Here is a 25672-nt window from a genome sequence, read left to right as displayed (position 1 = left end):
CTCTTCTGGCCCTTTGGCTTCTAGGTCCCCAGCCCCCACCTTAATATGCTGCTCGGTTTCCGCCTTTTTCTCCTCTAGGTACACTGTGCAGATGAAGTCACCGGCATGCTGTGTAAGGAGACAGGGCTCAGCTGGAGGCCTGGACAGTAGGTGCAGCTGGCTGGCTTGAGCTCCCCACCCTCGGCCCTGGCCTTCACCTGGGTCCCGCTGGCAGTGCCAGCCACACGCATCTTGACAATGGCAGTGATCTCCTCTCGCTGCTTCCTCAGCTCCTCCTCATCCACCTGGAAACCAGGGAAGGGACAGGGACAGATGGTCACTGCTGCCTGGGAGGCTCTGCCTTGCCCTCCACTGCCCATGGGCTACAGACGCACACTGAACACCACCACGTAGTGGCTGATGAGGTCTTCCACCACACGGCCGGCCTTGTAGTCTTGCCCATCTGTCTGGAAGAGCGTGGGCCCAAACACGATCGCCAGGTTGTGCGTGTTCATCTGGTTCGTGTCTGAGAAGCACTGGACGCTGGACAGGGGAGGAGGAGGCTTTGCATGAGGAGCCCGGCCCAGAACTTCCCCACTCATCTTCCCAATTCCTGACAGATCCATGACTAGACCCTCGAGTAAGGCCAGGGAAGGCCCTGGTCAGAGAAGAGCACTAGTTAAGGGGAAGCAAAGGAATCTTTCTGGCCATGTCTTGGATCCTGGGAAAGGGCAGGGCTGGGAAGGTGGGAGACCTGGCCAAGGTACCCTGGCCCCTAGTTGCAACCTCCTCTACTCTCCCACCTGCAGGAAGCAAGTTGGGAGACAAAGTCCAAGATTAGGGCACATAAGTCAATACTCAGTTCCCAGGCCTACCTGGTTCCCAAGGGAGGGCAGTCAACAGGACTGGGAGGAGAAGAATCTTCTCTACCCCACCCCCTCAGAGCCCCACCATAGCATCGCTCCTCACCAGTACAGGTGGCTGATAAGGGCCTTCACCGTGGCCCGGTTGACTGGAGGCAGATGTGCCAGGAGCTCTCGGTACCTGGAGACCTTCTCCTCCTCATCCTCAATCTCTGGGTGGGGGGAGAAAGATCAAGTCAGGACTCCCCCTGTACCCACCTCCCCATCCCACCACTGGCTACTCTGCAACTCATCCTAGGGGTACTCCCTGCACCCCTTCAAGTCAAATCCCACCAGGTACTCAGGAGACCCTGGCTATGTAGAGTGACAATGGGAATGGGAAACCAGAGCAGTGGAAACTGGAGCCTGTCTACGGGGGAATGCCTAGCCCAAGTGCATAATGGGAAGGGACTGGAATCCTGAGATAGGAATGGACAAGCCAGCAGCACTGGCCTGGATCTCAGGCTTGGCACGGGCTGCAGGGCCCACCCACCTGAGGCCTCCAGCCAGGATAGGCGCTGGGCTCGAGTGAAAAGCCCATCAGGCAGGTCTCGCAGGAAGCGTTTGAGCGCGGAGGAGACGTCGTCCACATGCTGCTCGCCCTCCTTGAGGCGCACAGAGCGTGCATCCTGCCTCAGGCTCTCCAGCAGCCTCTGGGTCTTTGATGTCTGCCCACACTTGCGGTAGATGCCCTCAGAAGTCAGGCCTGGAGAGCAGGAGGGCTGAGCCAGGGGCAGGGCCGAGCAGGGGGCGGGGCAAAACTGAGGGCGGGGCCGAAAGCTTTGGTCAGGGAGTGGAGCTACTTTCAGAGGGATACTTGGAAGACAGAGAATTAGCCCGAATTGGCCTGGGGGCAGGAGGTAAAGGTGTCGCGGGGCGGGGCCTGTATCACAGGGGTCGGGGCTCACCGCACTGCGTGATGTAGTCCACACAGCGGTACACAATCACTGGGATGTCCGAGTCTCCCAGCTGCTGCTCCGCCAGCGTGTCCCCCAAGCTTGTCGCTGCTTTCTGGATGGCCCCCAGCCAGCCGGCGAAGTCCAGCCGCCGCTCTCCCTGGATATACAGCGTCCTGGGCCAGGGATAGTGAGTCATTTGGGGGCCCACCCCTGCCCCACCTCTCCCAGGCCTGTCAGACTGCCACAGGCTTTTCAGAGACCCTCAGGGAGGCCAGGGCTCACCTCCTTCGCTCCACCAGCACTAGCACCTGGTTCTCGCCGTCCCCTTGGATGGCTGTGGAGGGGCCGGTTGAAGTGAGGCCCAGGCCTGGATCATGGTCCCCAACCTGCTCCCTCCTGAGGTTCTCTGGGGGCACACACCCCTGGGACCCACCCGCCAACACAAGGGGTTGCTGAGATGCACCCCAAGGGCAGGAGAGAACATGAGAGGGCAGGCTGGCTACTTATGGCCAGGCCAGGGTAGTGTTCAGGCTTCCAGGGAGGGGCTGGGGGCCTGGGAGTCCAGGATAAGGTGCCCTGGAGGTTGGGGGAGGCCAATGTCTGGGTCCACGCACAAAGCTCCTGCAGTTTCCGCAGCTGCAACGGCTCTTCAGAAGGCCCTTCTGGGAAGATGGCACGGAGCTCAGAGCCAGCGAGGGACAGCCAGCCCTCTTGGGCCCTCTGTAGGCTCAGGCCAGCTTTGTAGGGTAGGCGCCCAAGCCGCTCAAAATCCCGGGCTAGCAGATCCTCAGCCAGGGGAGGCACAAATGCCTGGTAGGGAGGTGGGAAAGTGCATCAGCCAACAGTACTACCTCTGTCCTTGGCTTGTAGGTACATGCCCTCTGCCCACCCAGCTGCCTCTCTCTTCCCAAGGGAAGAACTAGCACAGTGAACAAACTTAGGTAACATGCCCCACTTCTCTGGAAAACCTTCCTAGATACCAGAGAAGGATGTCCGTTCTCTGTGTCCCCACGGCACCAAAGCGTTCTTGCCCTCTGTTGTAGCATTGATTATACTGTTGTTGCTGTCTGGACCCCATCTGTCTCCCCACCAGCATGGGAGCTACTGAAGAGCCAGGACCAAGACTAATTCATCTGGTTCACCAGTGCTTTGAGAACTGACAATCAGGAGCCCCACAGACAACTGGCCAATGAACCAGTGAATAAGAATCATAGGCCCTCACAGCACAGGGGACCCCAGAGGACACCTGGCTCTAGTCCCCAGGGCAGAACTCTCCTCTGGAGGCTCCCTGCCTCCTTCCTCCAGGACCAGGAGCTCACTCCACCTGGAAGTAGCACTGTTCATCCTAAGATGGCTCTGTCATTCATTATTAAACATGTATTGGGCACCCATGGAGTGCAAGGCCCACAGGCCTTCTCCCACATAGTTAAGACGGCTCTCCTGACCTGCTCCCAGAGGGCTGCAGATTATTAGGCCCTTGGCCTGAGAGCCTGCCCTGTGTCAGCTGCCCTCCATCCTGGGGAGCTGGGATACATGGGATCCACCAGGAGGTTCCACCATATGCCCTGTAGGACTCCCTCCACACCCCCCCTCACCCAGGCCCACCTTAGCAATGCACTTGACCCACTCACGAGCCAGTTCCGCACTCTCCAGCCCAAAGAGGTAGAGTCGCTCTCCCTCCGTGTACACCTCAAAGGTGTGCTCAAAGCTGTAGACACACAGGCCAGGATTTAGGCCCACCCTGCCCAGCCCCAGCCCACCCCTCCCATCACTGCCATTCTCTGACCTCCCCGCCAATTGTTCTCATGAATGCCCTTCACCTGGCCCCCTAACAGCTGGGGGGAAAGCCCAAGGCTGGGGCTTCAGGAGGCTGGCTCAACCCCTATACAGCCCCAGTTTGCTGTGTGACCCTGGGGAGGTCCTGCCCCTCTCTGGACCTGTTTCCCTGTCTTCCCAGTGGGGGAGGGGGTGGACCTTACAGCAATAACAGTACGTGATTCTGCCCGGGGGTGCTCACCCATGGGTGTTGGGAGGGGACACTGCCAGGCAAACAATCTCGCTGGCCCGAATCTCCCCGTTGGGGGTCACTGCCCGCTCGTTCTCATAGTAGCTCAGGACCCCGTCACTAAGGACACACCAGCGTCGGCTGAACTCTGGGGAGAAGTTGCGCAGGGAAACCATGAGGGAGCCACCCACCCTCACCTGAACACCACATCTACATCCTCCCTGGGCCCCCACTCCCATCTGACCAGTGTCTTCTTCATTCTAACTCACAAGTTTCCCCCAATTCTAACCTCTTCCCTGCAGCCCCGCTGCCCCAGCCTGGCCCACACCTCCCCACTGAACCATTGCGGTGGCCTCTTCACTGTTCACCCCTCTTCAGTTTTTCAAAAGTGGATCAAAAGTGATCTAGCGAAACCAGACTCTTCCTCCTCTGCTCAAAACCTTTCCGTGACCCTCCCAACCCTGTCCTCAGGACAAAGTCTGTGCCTCTCTGCCTGGCATTCCGGGCTCTGCTGGGAGTGCCTCTTCCCCCCTCTCTAACCACTCCTGGGCACACACCCCACCTCCGTGCTTTTGCTCATCCTGTTCTCTCCCCACACCACCCATCCTTCAAAACTACCCAATGCCACAGAAAGCCTTCCATGCGCCCCTTCCCACCTGCGCCCCACCATCCTTTGCCAGCAGCGCCCACTACTCCATACTCTGCCTCCTCCTACCATAGCTCTAAGGAGATTGACAAGATTCCATAAAGGAACAGAGATGGGAATCTGGGCCAGGACAAGAAGGAGAAAGAACGGAATGTCAAGGCCATGGAGACTCGTGTAGTTCATAGTATTGAGCTTCGCATTGGCTCAGGGCTTCCTGGCACCCAGGGCAAAAAGGATGACTCAGGCAGTTACATAAATGGCATCAGGCAGAGGGAGATAGACCAGGACAGTCCCAGGAGCAGTGAGGTGACGCGCAGCAGAGAGTGCCAAGGAAATCTCCCTGGGAGTCGGAGCGCCTCATCCAGAGGTGCTGAGGGATGCAGTGAGCAATGCCTCGACAATGTTCCCACAGCAGACACTGTCTCTCGTCCTGTCTACGAGGACATGACATTGCATTCTGAGGGTGGTGTGTCCCAGAGCCTGCCCCCCAAGCTGGGCTCCCTCCAGGAAAGCCAGCACTGCCTCCGTCACTCTTCATCCTGCAGACATTTGCCAGTTGCCCACTGTGCACTAGGCACTGTTCTAGGTTCTGGGGGTGACAGTGGTGGCCCAGAGTAGCTTATGTTTCAGTGGAGCACAGAGAATCAATAGACAGACCCATAAATAGATCGTCAGATAAATGATGTGAAAGCAGGGTAAATAGGGCGTGCTATTTTGGCTAAAATGGTTGCGGGTGAAGTCTCCAAGGAGTGACATTTAAACAGAAGCCTGAATGCAGTAAGGGACTGACCATGCAGGTATTTGGGGAAAAGCATTTTGGGCAGAGGGCTCAGTGAGTGCAAAGGCCCTGGTGAATATGCATGTTTGAGAAACAGCAAGGAGGTGAGTGAGGCTGGTGTATTGTGAGTGAGGGGAGAGGGGTCAGAGTGGTCATGGGGTGGGGTGGTGACGTGGAAGTCCTTGTGGGATGTGGAAAGAAGGACTGTGGATTTACTCAGAGATGGGGAGCAAACGGAAGGCTGAGATGAGAGACAGACAGAGCTTTAGGCTTAGTCCTCAAGTTTCCTAGCATCCACCGGCTCCAAATACCGCATGCCCAGCGCAGGGCCCACACCCAGGGGGCACTCAATAAAGCCTTCTTTAGTCTAAAGGAAACCGGCAGTGACATGCTTTTCAGTGCTGTGCCCCACTCCCACCCTGATCAGCCCATTTATTAAGCACCTACTGTGTACCAGAGACCACATCCAGGAAACCATCCAGGGTGACTCTGCCAGAGTGCACGTGCCACCCGCATGGGTCCCCCAGCCTGGCCAGCCCTGGCTTCTCTGGCCCTGCTGCCATGACAGGACGCCACTTTCCCAAGCACCCACCTTCCCGGGCACGGCGGTCCTGCAGCAGCTTGCCGGCAGAAGCAGTCTTGTAGAGGAAGCCGCTGTGGCTCACAGTTGGTAGGACAATTGAGTAGTGCTTTTCCAGGGGCTTCATCAAATCCAGCCGAGGTACCTCTTTTGGAAAGGAAGGTAAGAGTGGCTGGTCATGCTTGTCATCCAAGGGTGCCACCCCCCCACTCCCACGTGGGTTGGGCATCCAAGCTTGTATTTGTCACCAGCCCCGGCTCCCCTGGTTAGCACCCTCAGGCTCTCACTGCCACATCTAGGGTTTTGCCCCAGCCATTCTCCACCTCTCCCCATGTGTGCAAATTCCACCCTGCTCCCAAGGCCCAGCTCTAGTACCTCCCCTTCCAGGAAGCCTCCCTAACTCCCCAGCCCAGCCCAGCCCAGCTCACTCTCTTTGTTGAGGCACAGGGCCAGCACACTACAATGAGGGGGGCCCTGGGCAAATTCACTAACAATCTGCAGAGGAAGGTTTATCCCAGACGATGCAAAGCCTAAGGAAACAGCCTGGCTTCAGCCCTGCTCCCAGCGGTCCCAAAGCCCAAGCCAGCTGGGTGGTCTCCTGTGCCTCCCTGGACACCTGGGCTCTCTCCAGCCCAGCGCACCCCACCCACCCGTGGCCCTGAGCCCAGAGCCCCAGCCGCGGAGCTCCGCCCTCAGTCCTGGGATGTGGCCCCAGAGGCCAGCCCTGGGCCATGACCAGCAGCGCTCACCCCCACCGTCCCCTCCTCACCCACCCTGAGTGGAAGCCAAATGGGACCCAACCCCAATCTGTGACAGAGCCCCACCCAGACAGAGCAGCAGACAGGGTTGCTGTGGAAGGTCACCCACACAGAGAAACGCAACACCGACCCTCCCACAGCTACACAGACATACACAAACCCTGCTGCAAGAAAACTGATTCAGAGAAGCTCAGAGACGCACAGATACTGGTACACCAACGCCACCCTGAAGGCCTACACTGCAGGTCAGGGAAGGGCCCACAAATGCACAAAGAGATGCAGAGACAGAGACACAAAGGGACGTACATAGGAAGGGGAAGCCAGATGCACAAATGGACCAGCACACTGGCGTGCACTGACGTGCAAACACAAGTATACCCAAAATCACACACACTGCTGCACCAGGGCCCTTAGGGAGCTGCAATTAAAACTCAAGTGGTATGTAATCAAATCTCACAGGGAGCTACACAGCCCTGGCAGACCCCCACCTGCAAAGGGCCAGGTCCTGCCGCAGGGCGGCCCCATCCCTTGAGATGGATGATCCTAGCAGCCACTCACCCGTGGTCCGATTGTTCCGAAGGAATTCCATCTGCAGTGTCTGCCCCGCCTGCTCAGCAAGAGCCAGGGGTGTGGGGGCCTCAGGGTCCCCTGAGAAGCAGTTGACCCCAGCACCACAGCCCAGGAGCGCCTGGGTCTCAGCCAGGTCTGTGGTGGTGACTGCGGCACACAGGGCCTGGGAGGAGGGGAGAGAAGACGGAGTGCAGGGTCAGCCCAAGCCAGAGTGAGGGACCAGTGGGGAAGGGAATCTGGAGGGGAGAGGGAGGGAGGAGGAGGCACCCAGGTCTGGGGGCCCATCCTCAGGTTGAAAGAGAGAAGAGAGAGGAAGAAAGAGATAGGAGGAAGAGGAAGGCCAAAGCAGGGAGGGAGGGTGGGCTGAGGTTACCTGACAGAGACCAGGGATCCCAGCAGCCCAGGTCTCACCACTGCCGGCAGCCCCCAAGACCCTGTTAGCCACGCCTGTTCTCTAGAGGATCTCAAACTCCTTCTGTCTTGTGGAAGGGCAGAGCAGGGTGCTTTGTAGCAAATTCCTCCCACATTTGAATTCCTCACTGCCTGCCCAACCCTCCTGACCAATGGGAGTTGCCGCCTCTTCTGGCTGGCGGGCTAGACTGGGCTGGGCTGGGGGGCTGGACGCCTGGGTTCCTGGGAGGTGGAGGCCTGGCTCCCACTGGGCTTCTAGCTGGACGGAGCTGGCCTGGGTGGGGCTGCTTGGGGGAGGGACCAAAGGCTGATCAGAGGTCACAAGTGGCATCCCTCTGCCTCGGAGCAGGCTACCTCCCACTCAGGCCGAGCCAGACCAGGGCTCAGGGCTTGGCTCCCAGCCTGTCAGGGCCTGGGGCCCATACAGGGCCTCATCTTGAATGGGGTGTGGATGGGGGTGGGTCGGAGCGACCAGCTGTTTTTTATGAGCCTGACAGGAAATAGCATCCCCATCAAGTTCACTGCTTTTGGCAGGATTCAGAAGGAGCAGGACGGGGTGCAGGAGACAGAGCAATCAGCAGGGGAGGGATGCAGACAGATGCTGGGGACATGGCTTTGGCCCAAGGGCCAGGCCTGGCTCCTCCTTGCTTTGCCCCAACTCTCCCTGTGGCTTAGGCATGGCCCTTCTGCCCTCTGGGCCTCAGTTTCCCCATCCACCAGCTCATCATTAGAAGCTGGTGGAAAAGATGAGCTGTGATGTTGAGAAATGCGGGCACAGGAAGAAAGGGGTGGTCTCAAGGGTCCCTGACAGTGTAGGGAAAAGAAGGTACTTTTAAGGAGCCCCAGAGGTCCAGTGACCTGACCTTGTCTAGCTCCTCTTGGTTGCCAAAGAGTGGGTGGTAGCGGCGGTACTTGCCCTCGAGGTATTTGGCCTCCAGGTGGTGCCGCCGGGCGCCAGGGCTGCTGTTCGGCTGCAGGGCCTCGCTAGGGGGCACACTGGCTGCCCAGAAGCGGTTCCCAGCACCATTGCCCAGCTGTAAGAAGAGCTGCGGGTGTGGGCAAGAGGTTAGAGGGGCAGCCTACGACCAGGGGCCTGTGCCCTGCAAAATCTCGGTTTTGAGGTTGTCAGGGAAGGGGCTGGGAGAGCCAGGCCACCCGTCCACTTTCCCACTGGGGAAACTGATGGCAGCCTACCTGCGGGTGGCCTTGGATGCTCCCCCACCGGCCCTGGGCCTGAGCCAGGTCCTCAGCTCAGTGACAGGACAAGAGGCCGACAGCCTGACAGGTGGATGCCCAGGCCTGGTGCCTGGTTGGGGCCCTTGCTATTTCCCCACCCAGTTCCACATCTGGAACTCTGTATTCCTGAGGGTATCACAGCTTGCGGGAGGTGGGGGTGGCGGGTGTGAGGGAGCCAACCTGTCAGCCAATGGGGTGGGTAGGGATTTTGGAAACGTCTCCTGTCCCTGACATTCCTCTAAGACATTCCCCAGGGGCTGGGCCTGTAGCTCCACCCCCACACAGCTCCAGAATGTAGTCACACACCCGTGCCCCTGGCACGACAGGATTGAGCCCCGCAATCATTACCTGGGCTCCTGCAGGGAAAGAGGGGTAGGGGCAAACTCTGGGGGAGTGCAGGGGTCTAGCCTTTCAGGGACTAGTTTCTGCATTCTTTCATTCTGCTGATTATTTGTTCCACTGCCATTTCCTGGGTCCCCCACCTTGTCTCTCTGTCAGGTCCAACGTGGGGTGGTGGGGTCACAGCAGAGAACAAAGCAGAAACAATGCCTGCCACTACTGACTCTGTAACTTTGGGAAAGTCATCTACTCTCCTTGGGCCTCAATGTCCTCATCTGTAAACTGGGGACTCTAACTCTACCTCACAGGGGATGTGACACCCAAATTTCTCTGGATCAGTAGTTTGACTGGAGCTATTAGGAATGCCCTGAGTCCAGCCTCCTGTTACAGGTTCTCCCCTATAGCCACCACCCACATCACTACCTGGGAACCCCAAACCCACAGGCACACATGTGCATCCATGACTGTGCCCTAAACATATATACTCATACCCACGGGCACATGTGCGTATAGATGAAATGAAGTAAATATTTTAGGTTTTGCAGGACACAAAGTCTCTGTTGTATTTCCTTTTCTTCTTTACAACCCTTTAAAACTGTAAAAACATTCTTACAGTTTGCTCACTGGCCAGTTTGCTGACTTGGCCAAAAATCAGCGTTTCCAAAATCCACACCCACTAGATGATCCCAAAGGTGTCTTCTAGCTCTGTGGTGCTGAGGTCAGTGAGATGGGGGGATGGGGCAGGGAGATCCAGGCAGCAGCTAGACCCCAAATACAGGTGACAACAGGGGCCTCCCCACCTTGATGAGTGTTTCCGTCCACACCTTCTTGTCCATCTTTAGGCTCCGCACCTTGGACACGCCAGCACCCATGCCACGGTGTTCCCCTGCAGACAGAGAGCCAGACTCGGGTCATGGGGGCCCTGTCCTTCCCATAAGCACTCACCCCGCCACCCCCACCCTCCAGGGCTCATCAGGGGCAGACAGTGAGAGGCCACACGAAGGACCCAGAGGCTGGGCTTGCAGCTCCAGCAGCACACAGCTCCAGGACCCAGCTGCACGCCACTGCTTCCTGCAGCCACCCCTGGGCTCCTGCAGCAGCCCTCCAGCTGGCGCCTGACAGCCAGGTTTCACTCCCGACAGGCCACCCTCCACAAAGCCCAGCCAGAGTGTGATCTCTTCAAAATGCAAATTCCCTTGCTTCGAGTCTCTGCTTTAGACCCTCCAATGGTTCCGCAGAATTAGGTCTAAATTCCTTACCTGCTTCTCCAACCTCATCTCATGCCTTCCCACCATCCCACTCAGCCACACTCTGCCCCCTCTTCTAATCTTCCACGCTCACTTCTGTCTCAGGGCCTTTGTACTCACTGCTCTTTCTGCCTGGACTTTCTTCCCCATCTCCCCAGGGCTGGCCGCCTCCTGACATTCAAATCTCAGCTGACACAATCATCTCCTGAGAGGGCTTACCACAAACACATTCTCTGCCTAGCCCCTGTTATTACCTGATACTTCTCTTGTTTTGCGTATGTATTTCCTGCCTCTCCCCACTAGAATATAAGCTGCCTGAGAGCAGGGACCTTGACTGTGTGCTTTAGGGTTTAGCCTCAGAGCCCAGGACAAAGCCTGGTATACAGTGAGCTCTTAATAAATCTCTGTGAAATAAAGAGGGGGGAGTTGGGGATGGACGGAATGCAGCCTTGCTCAGCTACAGGGCCCACGAAGGACCCCTGGGCAGGCAGTGGGGCTGGGGGCACTAGGAGTGCCTGGCACTGCCGGGCTCCAGCTTCAGCCTCACCTCCTTCGCATCCCATCCACTCGTCACCCTCACCCTCCACGAGCGAATGCCTTCCTGAACTGGTCTCTGATGGAGTCATCATTTTCCTGCACCCCAACTTCATAGCCCAAGGCCTCCTGGACATCTGCCCTCGACATCCCATGGGCTTCAGGGCTCTTCCCTGGGCGCAGCACCTTCCCAGAACTGTTCCTGCCCCTGGGTCCCCATCTCCAGCCACCCAAAGCTGTCACCTGGGCATTGGCAGCTCCCAAGGGGCCAAATACCCAGCACCAGGCATGGGGTCTGGCACATCACAGACCCTCAGTAAATGCTGGTTGAATGCAGACGAACGAATTTTGAGCTCCTCCCTTTTCTTTCTCATCCTCCTCATCTGATCTGTCACTGGGACGCCACGGGTCCTCAACATCTCTTGAAGGCTCTCCGTCCGTCAGACGAGGCCTCCGCCTCCTCTCTCACGGCTCCAGCAGCAGCCTCCTCGCTAGTCTCCAGCGTTGTCCCCTCTAACTCAGCTTCCACAAACCCGCCAGAGTCTGAGGTCCCAATCTGACCACGTCCCTCCCATTGCGGCCTCCAATCCCCCTCTGGATTGAAACACCAGCTCCTCCCTCTGTGCGCAAAGCCCTGCCCAGTCTGGCCCCTGCCAGCCCTCCTGCCTGGCCTCCTTCCATTCTTCTGATGAGACATGGGCTCTGGACCCCAAGAGACCTGGGCTCAAATCCAGATGCACTTACTTGCCAGGTGACCACGGATGAGCCATTTCCCTCTCTGTGCCTCAGTGTCCCCACCCATGCCATGAAAAGTTGAATCCCCACCTTGCAATGTAAGGATGCAGGTTAATCCCAGTGGGAAAAGCTTGGTGCACAGGCACAACTTCACAAGTGATGCACTCTGACTACTGTCTTTGCTCCAGCCCCTCCAGCCAGACAGACCACCTGTCATCCCGACACACCAGCCCTGTGTGCCTTGGCCCAGTGCCCCTCCCCCCCACACACCTGCACAACGCTTGCAGATGACGACACAGAGGTTGATGGAGGCCCAGTCAGGCTGGGGAGCCCCGCAGTCCGCACAGAACCTGTTGGGGGCCACAGCCCAGATGCGCTCGGCCACCTCCGAGGTAGACAGGGCCTCGGCAATAGCTCCCTGCATGGCCTCCAGCCACTGCTCCTTCTCTAGCTCCGATTCAGCTGAGAAACTGGGGACACAGGAATGGGGGTGGGAGGCTATTGGGAAAGGGCTCAGAGAGATTTAGGGGCAGCATGAGGGGGCACAGCATGAAGCAGGGGGGAATAAGGCATTAAGAGCTCATCAGAAAGGGAGGCATCCTGGGTCTGTGGGGAAGGTGGGTGTGGACAGAGGCAAGGACACCATGAACCTCAGAGATGCATGGGAACTGGGGGAGCCCACAGGGGGCGCTGCCCTGTGCAGGGAGTAGAAAAGGCTGCTGGAAAGAAACGATGCCTGGGCTAAGACTTGACAGATGACAATGGCTTAGCCAGGTGAAGAGGTGGAAGGGCATTCTAGACAGAGGGAACGGCATGTGCAAAGGGGCAGGATGGCACATGGGACATTCCAGGACCTGTGGGCAGGATGGGCAGACTGGCAGAGAGGAGGCTAGAAGACAGACAGGGACAAACCTGTGCCAGGCAGGGGTCAAAATGTACCCAGAGGACAATGGAAAAGCAGCGGAGATTTCAGTGGGGAGGGGGGGAAGGGGCAGAGAGGTCTCTCCCTCTGGCTTTTGCTTTCCTTGCAGCCCCCAAGTTGCGTGTGTGCTTTCAAGATTTGGTTCCACCTGTAACCCACCACTATGGCCAAGAAAGCCATTGCTGCTGTAGACGTAATGGACATGAATACTGCTTTATGAGAGATGCTGAAGACCGCCCTCATCCACGAAGGCCTAGCAGTGGAATCTGTGAAGCTGCCAAGGCCTTAGGACCCAGGATGTTACAGACTGAATTGTGTCCCCCCTAAAATTCACAGGTTGAAGCCCTAACCTCCATTGGAGTGCATTTGGAGATAAGGCCTTTAGGAAGGTAATCAAGGTTAAACAAAGTCCTAAGAGTGGGGCTCTAACCCAACAAGGTTGGGAGGGACACCAGACGGCTCTTTGTCTCCATATGGGCACAAGGGGAAGGCCGTGTGAGGACACAGTGAAGAGGCGGCCGTCTACAAACCAAGAAGAGAGACCAACCCTGACAGCACCTTAACCTTGGCGTTCCAGCCTCCAGAACTGCGAGAAAATAAACTTCTGTTGTTTAAGCCCCCCCAGTCTGTGCTATGCTGTCATGGCAGCCAAGCTAACACGAAGGATTTGAGCCCAGGCACAGAGGAGGCAGCTAAAGGCCTGCGAGCGGGTGAGCCTGCCCAGCAAGAGGACGGAGGACAGAGACAGACCGCTCAGGGATGGATGAGGCCACAGGAACCCAAGACGGTACATCTACAGCCTTAGAGGCTCAGGGAGGAGCACGCAAGACTGGCCCCAGGAGATAAGAAGGGAAGAGCAGTCTTTGATCTCAAGCAAGGACTGATGACAGACAGACACCTCCAAGGAAGCGGGGCAGGCTGAGGGGACAGCAGGATGAGCGGTGGTGCAGAAAGACACTATGGGCACCTCTGAGAGCGGGGCGGGGTGGGGTGGGGGCGGTGATGACCAGAGAGGGGTGGAAAGGGGGGGATTTCTTAGAAGGGAGGGATCAGAGCAGGTTAGCAAGTGAAAGGAAAGGACCAGCAGGATGGGCAGAGCTGGGGAGAGATGAGAGAAATCCATCCTAGAAGAGGGGCCGCTTCCCACATATGCAAGAAGAAAACAGCGGGAGGCAGTGAGGACGCAGGCGAGTGATGGAGACTCACCTGAAGATGCGGTAGGGCGTGGTGAGATCAAAGCTGCGCCGGTCTGCTTCCTTCACGTTGCCCACGCTCATGTCAATGAAGGTGATGCCGATACCCAGGTGGTACTCCTGGCAGGCAGGGGGAGAGGAGTGAGGGCAAGGCCTGAGGGGAGGGGCTCAGGGCCCAAAAAGGGGCAGAGAAGAGGGGGCGGTGGTACTTTAAGGACTAGAAAGTGGCTAGGAAAAATAAGGGAGGGTTCAGGAATCTGGGCAAGGGGCATTAAGGAAACAGACCCAGGCTCAGAGACCATGGAGCAATAGGTAGGGAACAATGGGAAAGTAATGCTCAGAGACCAGGCAGGGGACGGGGTTAGAAGCAGGGGCAGGCCGGGCACAGGCAAAGGGCTGGGCTCCACCAGGGGAGGAAAGGAAAAGGACGGGGCTGAGAGACCAGGCTGGGCATGGAGCAGGGGAGGTTAGCAGCCTGGCCAACCCCTTCGCACCTCCAGATTCTTGTAAAGCTGCACTTTGTCTCCAACAACAGCCACATACAGTTTATTCTTGAAGCCACGTAGCTCCAGGCTGCCAGCGTGATCAGGCGGCTCTGCGCCTCGAACACCCAACACAGAAGCACTGGACAGCCGGGTACGGGCGCGCTGCTCAGCCACCGCCTGCTGTAGGGCCTGTATCCACTCCTTCCTCTCCGCTGTGGCCAAAGGGGGAGGAGTAAGCTTGAGCTCAGCCTGGCAGGGGACCGCCTAAGAACAAGAAAGCTGGCCCAGGCTGGCCCACCTATCTGACTAGCTCTGAGTTCTCTGACTTGGACAAATTCAGGCTCCAATCCCGGCTGTGCCCCTTAAAATGGGGGAAGCCACTTTGCCTATCGGAGCCGTTTCCCCCTATACATGTAAGGTAGTTCTGAGGACTCGGCAGGTGTCTCAAGCATAGAGCCAGTCAGAGAGTACCGCCTCCCGTCCCCCACCTCACAGAGGGTCAGCTCCGGTCAGGGTTTGATGTGCCCTGGTTCTCCTCCCCCCTTATCATGCCAAACTGCCAGTCTCCCTCCTGCCCCAATCCGTACCATCACTCTCTGCCCGGAAGGCAAAGGTCCGGTTGTTCGTGATCACTTCAAACTTCTGGTCCCCAATGGCAGCCACGCGGGAGAAGCAGGCCACAGAGATAAAGCGCTTAGAATAGGCATCCTGGGGAAGAGAGAAGAGCTGTACTGCGGGGGATCCCCAGAGGCCCAGCCCCTCCCTGCCTGTAGCCCTGTCTCCCACAGATGGTCAGGGACAGCCCCTATCCTGACCCTGACCACAGCCCACGGCTGGTGGATGGGCCAGAAGAACATGGTCCAAGGAGTCAGACTGGAGCTCTGTAAGGACTCATATGGGGAGGTACTGTCGGGTCCAGTATCAGGGTTCAGCCTCGGGCCAGGCTGGAGCAGGGATTGGAGCAGGGACCCACACAGGCCTTACCTTATTACTATCAAAGTATCGCAGGTAATCGGCATCTAGTCTCACCCATCGCTTTTGATATATGTAAGATCTAGAAAGGCAGAGGGACCATGGAGCAAAGGATTGGGGATTAGGGGTGAGGCTCCTCTGGGAGCCACACACAAAGTTAGGAACAACCAGGCTCAAGGGGGTAAGGATCCCAAATGATCAGTGGGAAGATGGATTTTACCTATAGCAAGAGTGGTTGAACTTGGGCTCAGAGTATTGACTCCCCAATATTAAGGATAATAAAACACAGGTCTTGTGGGGCTCACCAGCGGTTACAGTCTGCATGGAAGGACCCCTTGACCCCTCTGCTTTTCAGGTCCATGACACCAGTGTACTAGAGCACGTGGAGCCCATGCAAAGCACCAGCAGGACCCAACAGGCTTACTCACCCCTGTGGTGGGTTCTTGTCCAGCCAGCCAGCTTTGAGGACCGGTGTGACGGGGGTGGGACCCCCAGGCAGTTCATCCATGGGGTGGGGTGGGAGCTGGGGGGTCAGGAAGTTGCTTGGCAAGGATGAGCTCAGGCTATTGGTGTGCCATCCGCCACTGGGGGAATAGAAGAGGGTATGAAGGGAACCGGAGTGGGGGCCCCAGTGGGGAGGGGCTGGGCTGGCCTTGAGGGAGGACGACTGGGTGGGAGAGCCACCCGAGAGAGGTGGACACTCACTTGGGGACACCCTCATAGGCGTGGTCATCCTCATCTTCATCCCCTTGGTCGTCCCCTGACAGTTCTTCGCCCTCGCTCAGCAGACTGGCCACACGCACAGCACGTGGCACTTGGCTCACCGGAAGCTCCTCCTGTCCCCACAGACCCACTCAGTATCATGCTTCCCTTCCAGCCCCAGATAACACCCATCCAGGCGCTGCCACAACCGCCTCTGTCCACTTCATCCCAGACCCACACAATTCAGCACTTTTACTTCTGTTTCCTCACACGCCCCTCCCCCGACTAGCAGACTGCACAGGGACCGAGGCAGACAGGGCCACACCAGCCCAGATCAGAGACCAAAACAGAAAGACTCAGCATGGAGGGTTAAGACACGCAGAGAGAAGCCGACATGGGAACACAGAAAGTGAAACAAAGACAGGAACAGATACTCCAAGACAGCTGTGCTCAAAATACCATGAGAGAGCCGGCCACACACAGCCATGGAGAGGCAGCTGAAGACTGCAGGTGGAGCCCCCAGAACCCCCACATTCCTGGCCCAGCACTGGGACTTGGGACCCTATGTCTGACCCCTGACCTCTGCATGGCAAGACAATGAAGGGGGAAGGAAACGCGCCTGGAATGGTTGCCCATTCTCTGTCTGGTGGTCGCCTGGGTCTGAAAGGCAGCTGGGAAGCAAGCCCTCTACACTGACGGCAGACAGCCTCAGCCCTGACTTCCGCCTGACCCACCTTCTTGGTCATCACGCCGGCGGGGGCCCCCAGCCCCTCCTCTGGGGCCTCATCGTAATCAGTGTCATCTGCGGGGACAGAGGGATGGGGCAAGGCTCAGAGGCAAGGAGCCTGGCTTCCCCTCCTGGGCATCTGGACCTGGCTTTACAATGGCCACCCCAAGCCCAAGAGAGGCCCCCCAAAGCCCGACCTTGGCCTGGCTTCCAAAAAAAGGCACAGGCGACAGGAAGTGCTATTAATACTCTCTGGGCCACATACTACAGCATCAGGGGGTGCCTGGCCACCACAACGAGACCTGAAGAGGTGGCAAGCATGGGGGTCAGCGGCAGGGGCTGTCTAAAAAAAGCAACATGAATCAAGAAAAATACAAGGTTGGACAATTAAGTTCGGGAACTTGTTGTAATGATGTTGCTAACCTTTTTTTGATGTCAGAGGGATTAGTCATTATGAATTTGTACCAACTGGACAAACAGTTAACCAAGTTTACTATTTGGAAGTGCTGAAAAGGCTGCGTGAAAAAGTTAGATGACCTGAACTTTTCTCCAATAATTCATGACTCTTGCATCACGACAATGCACCAGCCCCTACGGCACTGTCTGTGAGAGAGTTTTTAGCCAGTAAACAAATAACTGTATTGGAACACCTTCCCTCCTCACCTGATCTGGCCGCTAATGACTTCTTTTTTTACCCGAAAATAAAGGAAATATTAAAAGGTGTCAACATTTTGATGACATTCAGGACATCAAGGGTAATACGACGACCACTCTGATGGCCATTCCAGAAAAAGAGTTCCAAAATTGCTTTGAAGGGTAGACTAGGCGCTGGCATCGGTGCATAGCTTCCCAAGGGGAGTACTTCATAGGTGACCGTAGTGATATTCAGCAATGAGGTATGTAGCACTTTTTCTAGGATGAGTTCACGAACTTAATTGTCTGACCTTGCAGACAATCCCAGGGGCAGCAAACTATCCATGACCATGGAAAATACTCCCAGATTTTAAACCATGGACAACTCAGAAAGTTTGCCACGTGCCCACACCTAATAATCGGTAGGTCAGCTATGTGGGTAGTGTCTCCATTTTGAGGATCAGGAGAATGACGCTCAGCTGGCCAGGGCCACACAGGCGGTCAGGGGCAGGGCCCAACAGAAAGGGGAAGGGGAACGTGCATTCCGGCAGACTCCTCAAGGGCCTGGTCCCAGGCTACCCACCCAGAGCCCCAGGCCTCGCTATGGCACTCACCAAACTCCAGGAACAGGCGAACAGGCTTCGGGGGGATCTCTGGGGGGTTGGGAGACAGGGCCTGGGGAGGCTCCCAGGGGAAGGTTGACAGGGGCTCCTCAGGTTCTGGCTGAGGAGAGGTTGACAGTGGTGGTGACAGTAACTCCTCCTCTTTGGAGGGAAGGCTGTGAACAGACAAGAAGTTGGGCAACAAGCGGTTAGCTCAGTGTCACTGAGTCACTGGTCAAGTGTCACTATGCGACAGAGCCAGGACTCAAACCCACTGGGCCCCCAGCTCACCTGACATTCAGCAAAACTCATTCATTCCACAAACTCAGACAGGAGCCCTCCTCCACACAAACTTCCTTCCCTTACTCTCCTTTCCCAAACTGTGCAAGCTCCCCAAAGCCTAAAGCAAGCAGGCACCTTCTTTGGTTGCATTTGCTGTGACATAGTGATCTGTCCCCAGAGCTCTAGCTTTTAGCCAGGGCCACACAGGCGGTCAGGGGCAGGCATGTCCCACTAGGTCTCCACTCTAGAAGAAGGATGGAGACCAGAATATGGTGTGGGTGGTTTGCATTCTAGCTTGGATGGTTAGGGAAGGCTGGAGGAGGTGAGGCTTGAGCTGAGCTTTTATGGATAAGAAGGTGCTTGTTGGCGAATGGATGGGGCAAAAATGAAATGGGCATCACAGCCAAGGACACAGATCAGAGCGTCAGAAACCAGGTCCTGAAGCCTTGAGTCATGGCTCTAGCTCAGGACTACCTTCTCTCTTGTCCCAAATATGGATATTCACCATCCCCGTGGTGCCCTCAGATCTCTCAAATGCACCTCATCCCACCACACTCCTCTTGCACACCAGCTCTTCACCTCTGCTGTCACTCCCCCAGAACCATTCCCTGCCTCTGCAAGGCCAGGTCTGGGGCCTTCTGATCTCCCACAGCCACGTGCTCTGGTCTGTCTGTCTCAGCACAGATCACACTGTTCCCTACAGGCTGAAAAGTCACCCAAAGGGCTTTGGCACCCGAGACGTCGATTTGAACCTTGCCTCAGTCTTAGCTCCTATGTGTCCTGGAGTAAGCACCTAGCCTCTCTGAGCCTCGGTTTCCTCTTCTGTAGAATGGGTATTCTATCACCGACCTGTTATGCTGGTTGGGGGACTAACCAAGACAAGGTGTGTCGTGTGCCAGCACACAGGATGCACAGGGACCACCAGCTGGAACGAGGTACAGCTGGAGACCTGGAGGCCTGGCACCATAAGTAGGCTCTGTCAGTGTCCAGCAGGGGGCCAAGGAGGAATACTAGAGTGGGTGGGTCATTTTTTGCATCGCTTTTCTCAGCCTGTCTATTGCCCAATGTTCTTGGCAGTGACTGGCAGTGCGTGAGTACCGCAAAAGCGAGGAAGGGCTGGGACATGATCATGACGCCAGGCCTTTGCTTCCGCGGCTGCCTCCTCCAGGAGTGCTCTTTTCCCTGGTCTCTGACTGGGGTACACCGACTTATCCTTTAATTCCAAACCCAAGCCACCCTTCTCTAACAGTCTTTCCTGATCCCTCCTTCGTGCTGCCTCAGTCCCTTCCCACGTTCCTTTCTGTCATGAACTTTAGACAAATTATCTCATATAAAAATGTTTAAGTACCTCCCTCCTTTGTGCCAGGTATTGTGCCAGCATCTAAGCTAGGATCTAAGCTAGGACCTGACCCCTGCCTCTAAGTCTATGTGCTTCTTAGACACGTGGCTACTTCCATGTCACCTGTACTCCAACTGTCTCTTCTCCATGTGTGGGCAAGAATGAACAAAACTCTTTCCTTTTCTGTGTGCGAATCGGAGCTTCAGCTAGCTTCCGCACTCAGTTCCCCTAGAAACCTGCTAAAGGCGGTACGTCAGCCATGTTTCTTCCTAGGCAACACTGCCTTTAACAAAAGTGGCCTGAATAAGAAACTGCGCCTGGACTGGGAGAAACTGTTTAAGTGGTCTCTCGACCTGGTGGAGAAGCCAGAGCTTTGGGCTTCCCTCTGAGAGGTGGCTTGTAGCTGGGCACATCCCATGCAGGGTTTTTAGAAGACATATTGGCCCCTTCGGACAACAATTTCTAAGCCAAGGTAGCTCTCACACCTTTCTACTGCCAGTCTCAGTCCCCCGAGCTGTCCCCTGGAGGGCCACAGAGAATGGATCTTGGACAGGTGTGTAGACAGTCGCATTGACCGTTATAAGGACCCCACATCAGAGAACACCTGCCACGGCCCCAGTGGCTTGTTCTCCCCCTATGCACTCCTCAGGGAATCTGATGCCAAGTGGGCCTGTGGTAGTCTCGGGGGCATGAACATTTAGCTGGACCTAAGGAGACCCCCTGCTGGGCACTGCACCAGGCTGTCTCCCTCGCTTGATCTTCAGGACAGGGCAGCATTGGACTTGACTCTCTATCCCCACAGCCCCAATACAGGGCCTGGTTGAGTTAGCAGCAAGAGCATGCTGAATAGGTGCTCGGTGGATCGGCAGACAGACAGACGGATGGGTGAGTGGTTGGGTAGATGGATGGACGGACATGGGTGGCCGTGAGGGTTGGGTAGAAAGCAAATGAAGGGATGAATGATGAGCAGGACACTGAGTGAGTGCCCACGGGCCCAAGGGCATGGCCTGGGTTACTGATGCCCAACTGGTCAGATGCAACGTCCTTGGAGACCTCTTGACAGACAAAACAATCTATCACACACAGGCTCCCAAACAACAAGAAAGGGCCCCTGAGGGCCCAGCCTGATCAGCTGAGAGCATAACTCTAAACTACTGAGCCAGAACTAGTGAGACGGGCCCAGGGGAGGTGGGCACAGGCTCCACCCAGCCAAGAGGGCTGAGTGGGCCTGGCTCCCTGAGTGCCAGCACCGAGGGAAAGGTGGTGGTGGCAACATCCTCGGAGCCCAGCAGCCCCCGTCCTCCCTCCTCACTGTCCTGATCATCTGTGAGGGGTCTGCCCGCCTGAGGCCTCCCTAGCGTGTGGCTCCCTGAGGCAAGCGCCGTACTACCTTGTTCAGTGCGGAGCGCCTAGCACTCAGCGGGGATTAGTAAATAAATGAAGACCTGGATTAATTAATTCTTATTAATTATACGTGTGTATGTATTCCCAGCCGTCTCCTAAGTGCTTTACATGGAGTCATTCATTTACTCACCACAACGGCTCTAAAAAGTATGCCCCACTGTTCTCCTTACTTTACAGATGAAGAAACTGAGGCAGAAACACGAAGTAACTTGCCCTTCACTCCACAGCTGGGATGCGCACCCAGGTCATCTAACACCATAGCCTGCAAACTCAACCACCAGGGGCAAATGAGGGCACAGCCTGGATCTGAAGCCTTCTCTGAGGCCAGCGTCCTCACACCGCACCGCAACTCAGGATCTGGGCAGCTCTGGAGCTGACGTTCGGTCCCAGAAGGTATGAGATCACTGCTCTGACAGCCACTGTGGTCATGGCAAGAAGAGAGAGCGGAACAAACGCAAAGGGCTCCTCTCCCAGCAGAGCCTTCGCAGGGAAAGAACTATGTGCCAGGAAGATGGGGTTAAGGAGGCTCCTCGTGGACCTCCAGACCTCATTTAGTCACCTCCTCCAGGACGCCTCCTGGCTGACCCCTGCCTGCCTCCACAGGGGACCAAGACAATGCTGAGTCAAGGCTGAGTCCAGGAAAGAAGAAGTGGCATCAGGAAGGCATACATGTGGGAAAACCCCAGGGGAAGGGACAGAGACCACACACTGCCTTCACCCCAGCTGGAGTTCTGCCTACTCCGTGCCTGCACCCCTAAGAGCAGCCCCAGCTCCAATCTGCAGCTGAGGATGTTTCCCATTGAGCTCTGACCCACAGACCAGATCGGTCCCAACCCTGAGCTCGTGCCTTTGCTCAAGGCTTCTTCCTCACCATCACTGCCCTATCACCTCGGCCCATGCAAAGCCCATCTGTACCTCAAAACATAGATCAATGGGCCTGGCCTCTAGGCAGCCTCCAAGATGCCTAGATGCCTAGCTGTTCTCCCCCTGCCCCCATCCCTGGCTCCCCTGCTCCTTCAGCCGCTTTCTCTTCTATCCAAGTGACACGTGGACCCATCCACTTTCCCCACTATGCCCATAGCACGACCAGACACTCCTGGCAAGGGCAGGGGCTGATCCACCCCAGCCTGGGCCCCCAGCTAAGGTTTGTCTTACTAGATTAGGGAAAATACACAGCCAACCTTATACCTAGGGGTTGGGGGACATGTGAGGGTCCCAAACCAGAATGGGTAAGAGTAGGGGGATCAGATAATTAATGTATAAACTAGAACATTTCTGAGAGTTAAGAGGCACCAGTAATAACAATGGCAGGCGGAGAGGTGTAAAAGGCCTGTCCCAGGCAAAATGAGATGTGTGGCTACTCTAGTTAAGACAGACTTGGAGCCAGGCAGGCCTGAGCTGGAATTCCAGCTCAACCACTCATCAGTGTGTGACCTCACAAAGCAGGTCACTTCATCTTTGAGCTGCAATTCCCTCTCTGATGTGCGTCCAAGCTTGCTGATCATTCAGTAAGGAGAGCCCCTCCCACATGTCACCAGCACCACCTTCTCTTCTTGCCACAGCTGTGGCTAAGGAGGCGCAGACCCCACAGGCTGGGACAGGAACCTGCGCCTTAGCCTCCTCCTCCAGAGTGGCCCTTGATTCTCCCTTCATATCTCTGACCACATCAATCTCTGGCAAAGGGAACTAGGGCAGGTAGGCCCCAGAGTGGGGCAGTCTTACCATCTCAGGCTGCCTTGAATGCGTCCCCCACTCACATGCCAGCCGTCCTACACTGAACTGCATTCCATAAATGCATACTTCCAGGCCTTTGCATATGCTGTTTCCTCCACCTGGAACACCCTCCCCTGTGTAGATACCGCCTACTCCTCCTTCAAGAGATCCAGACTATACATCCTCCACCTCCACTTTGTGTCTCCCCTCAGGCTCCAAGCTGGGCTGGGGTCTCCCCTTGAGGTCCCTCCAGCCTCCACACTTCTGATTACTCAGTATAGTTTTGTCTATCAATGTTTGTTTCACTGAACTGACAGAGGACCAAGGACCCAGGGCTACACCCTGTCCTGGAGTCAGGACCTTCCCTCTAAAGTGTCACACAGGCCTTGGAGGGACCCAGGCCAACCCAACTCCTGGACTCTCACCAGGAGGGTCAAGAGGTACGGTCAGGCCCAGTGATCTGGAAACAGCTGTCTTCCACCCCGACCTCCCCTTGCCATAAGAAAGCCTTCCCAGCTGCCTACTTCCTCATTTGTGCCCTGGCTATGCAAGGCCTGGGCCTCGGTCCTATGCTGCTTCCTCCACAGCTGCCACTGTCCTTCCTTCTCCATCATGAGACCCAAAGGTCAGCCCCTCCAGCCCGATTCTGTTCTGTTTATTTCTGCCCAGGCCACAGCATAGAGAACCCTTCCTGGCACTTGACTTGCTTAGATGTGATACCTGCAGCATGCCCCTCATCTTTTGCACATGCTGTGAGCCCCCTCAGGCCAATCCCTGCCCGTGTCATGGCATCACCCAACACAGACGGGGCTTCAGTGAGTGTGCTGAATGACTGAATGATCACCACCCCACTCACATCCTCATCCCTGGAGGTCAGCAGCTCCTCTCCCGCTCCACAGAGCAGTGCCTCATTAACCTGGCATCCACCTTCACAATTAAGGCTTCACCCAGCTCTCACAATTTCTCCCTGGAACTAGAGTTACCACTTGCTAAGTACTCACTATGTGCCAAGCACTCTGCTGGGGGCCTTTTTCCATTCCATCCCCACAGTGACCTGGATTGTCAACTCCACTCTGCTCAGGACACGCCTCCTCCTCCAGGAAGCCCACCCAGTTGCTCCCTCCTCTAAGCACACACAGCCTTTTGGGCCTTTCATGGAACAGCTACCACCAGGCTTACAGTGAACTTCCTCACAGGCCAGCCTTGCTGTCATGGGCAGGAGGAGGCAGAGGCCTGGCAGCTCCATGCACTTTCCAGGCCTGGTCCTGTGCTGGCTTCAGAGGGTAACAGGGGGAGGAAATTCAGACCTCAGGGAGCTCACCACTGTACTGACCCTCTCCCCTAATCTTGACTTCCCAACCCAGGGCTGGCCTGGCAGGAGGAGAAGGTGCAGGTGTCTGCTGGGCCCTATGGAAAGATGAGCTAAGGACCAGGGCAGGATCAGGTACACAGCTAGGACCTGGTTAGAGGCATCTCTGTGTCCCCAGTCACCCAAGCGTAGGCTTGTTGAGTTCATTAGAGATCCACGGCAATTGGGGGGAGGGGAGGCCAGCCCAGCCCCCCAAGAACGTAGGCACCCACCACACTACCAGTCCTGGGAGGAAGGGGAGGAACCAGGCCAACCAAGAGCCAGCCCTCAGCAGGTCTGACCTATAACCCTGGACGTGCGGGGAGGGCGAGAGGGTTCGGGTGGGAGCTGTCCAGAGCCACAGCACCCTTGAAATTGACCTTGAAAGAAGCCCACCTAAGCCTCCTGAGAGAATCCTCAGTGGCATGTGGGGAACTGAGAGTAGCACCAGGTGCCCGGAGGGCAGAGATCCTCCAGAGCAGTCTGTGCGGCCCAGCAAACAGGCACCATGGGCTTCCAATGGACCCAGGCGAGAGGCTTGAGGGGAAATGGAAACTGGAAAACCCAAGGCAGGGGGAGGGAAGAGAAGGAGAGAAAAGGAAAGGGCAGGAGAAAAACAGAAAATGTGGAGAAAGTGAAAGAAGAGAGGAAATTCTGAGCAAAAAAGGAATGGGGAGGAGAACACCACAGAAAATGCGGCCCAGAGGTGACAAACAGGAATTCCTGCCTTCCCAGGCCCTCAGCAGGAGCCTCCTCCCCCACCCCCACCACAGGGCGCCTGCCAACAGCCCAGCCCAAGGCTGCCCCTTGCACCCCTTGCTCACCCTCAGATGCCTGCCAGGTCCCGAGCCTGAGGACTCCCCGCGTATGCTCAAGTGTGCTGTGTGCCTTCCCCGGCAGCCCGTGTTCAACCTGGGCTGGTCTCGCAGACAGCCTGGCTCCTATTCCCTGGGTGTGTGAGTCCAGGGCTGGCTCTGTGCACCTGCGATTTGTGTCTCTGAGTGTCTGTGATCCCCGGTCTGAGTGTGTGTTTCTATGTATAACTGTGGATCTGTCCAGTAGTAATGAGTTAGTGAGTGAGTCTATGTGTGTATCTGCTTCCAGCTCTGGGCTTCCTGCTCTCCCCCACCCCCTGCAGCCCTGGCCAACACACACTTCCTGAAAACACTGACTGAGAAACACAGAAAAGTCACCCAGAATCCCCTGGGGCACACTTCCTCCCCGCCCCCAAGCCACCACCACCCCCGCCCCCACCACCACTCCCAGCTGGAATGGGAAAAGCCGCCCCAGTGCCATCTTGCAGGGACTTACAAAGTGGACGCCCAGGAAAGCCCTGGCCCTGGCTAGGAAAGAGGAAGTCCAAGAAGCAGAGAAAAAGGCTCTTTAAAGGGAGCAAGTTCTGCCCTGGCAACAAGTGATCAGCCTTCAGGAAGACCAAGGATTGGCTGGGCTGCAGGGCAGTCAAGGGCACAGGTAGGAAGCCTTGCAATGTGACTCCAGCTGGCAGCTGCCTCCTCTTGGCAAATACTCCACCTTACTGTGGTATCTCCAGGCATCCAAGTATCAGAGGAGGAAACTGAGGCCCAGATCTCCAGGAGAGGCTCTGTGGAGTGACCCTGGAACGCTAGGTCAGAAATGACCCCTCTGCCACTCTGAAGGAAGCAGGCTCAGAAGGTTCACACCTATGAGCTCTGGATGGGTAGACTGGGCCCAGGCCAGAAGCAGGGTCTG

General features: G+C 56.6%; 1 protein-coding gene across 8 annotated transcripts in view; it reads right to left on the bottom strand.

The window, feature by feature from the left end:
- Positions 1-25672, bottom strand: part of ARAP1 (ArfGAP with RhoGAP domain, ankyrin repeat and PH domain 1) — a 59661-nt gene that overhangs the window by 9722 nt on the left and 24267 nt on the right. For 5 of the 8 annotated variants that reach the window (XM_019744346.2, XM_019744348.2, XM_074335820.1 and 2 more), the window contains exons 4-26: positions 17868-18031; positions 16628-16695; positions 15897-16027; positions 15620-15775; positions 15204-15273; positions 14807-14927; positions 14229-14431; positions 13748-13854; positions 11890-12089; positions 9904-9989; positions 8392-8574; positions 7106-7280; positions 5802-5936; positions 3798-3933; positions 3386-3488; positions 2395-2590; positions 2063-2114; positions 1790-1953; positions 1375-1587; positions 949-1054; positions 375-522; positions 198-284; positions 40-108 (exon numbers count right to left, since the gene is read on the bottom strand). In XM_019744346.2, the coding sequence (XP_019599905.2) occupies positions 40-108; positions 198-284; positions 375-522; positions 949-1054; positions 1375-1587; positions 1790-1953; positions 2063-2114; positions 2395-2590; positions 3386-3488; positions 3798-3933; positions 5802-5936; positions 7106-7280; positions 8392-8574; positions 9904-9989; positions 11890-12089; positions 13748-13854; positions 14229-14431; positions 14807-14927; positions 15204-15273; positions 15620-15775; positions 15897-16027; positions 16628-16695; positions 17868-18031 (3073 nt within the window). Of the gene's footprint in view, positions 1-39; positions 109-197; positions 285-374; positions 523-948; positions 1055-1374; positions 1588-1789; positions 1954-2062; positions 2115-2394; positions 2591-3385; positions 3489-3797; positions 3934-5801; positions 5937-7105; positions 7281-8391; positions 8575-9903; positions 9990-11889; positions 12090-13747; positions 13855-14228; positions 14432-14806; positions 14928-15203; positions 15274-15619; positions 15776-15896; positions 16028-16627; positions 16696-17867; positions 18032-24765; positions 25091-25252; positions 25322-25672 lie in introns of those variants that run through there. The other 3 variants (XM_019744350.2, XM_074335822.1, XM_019744349.2) reach the window with 3 other exon arrangements.

The sequence above is a fragment of the Rhinolophus sinicus genome, linkage group LG06 (assembly GCF_036562045.2).
Source record: "Rhinolophus sinicus isolate RSC01 linkage group LG06, ASM3656204v1, whole genome shotgun sequence".
Classification (NCBI taxonomy): Eukaryota; Metazoa; Chordata; class Mammalia; order Chiroptera; family Rhinolophidae; genus Rhinolophus; species Rhinolophus sinicus.
This window is presented reverse-complemented; position numbering and strand designations above follow the sequence as displayed.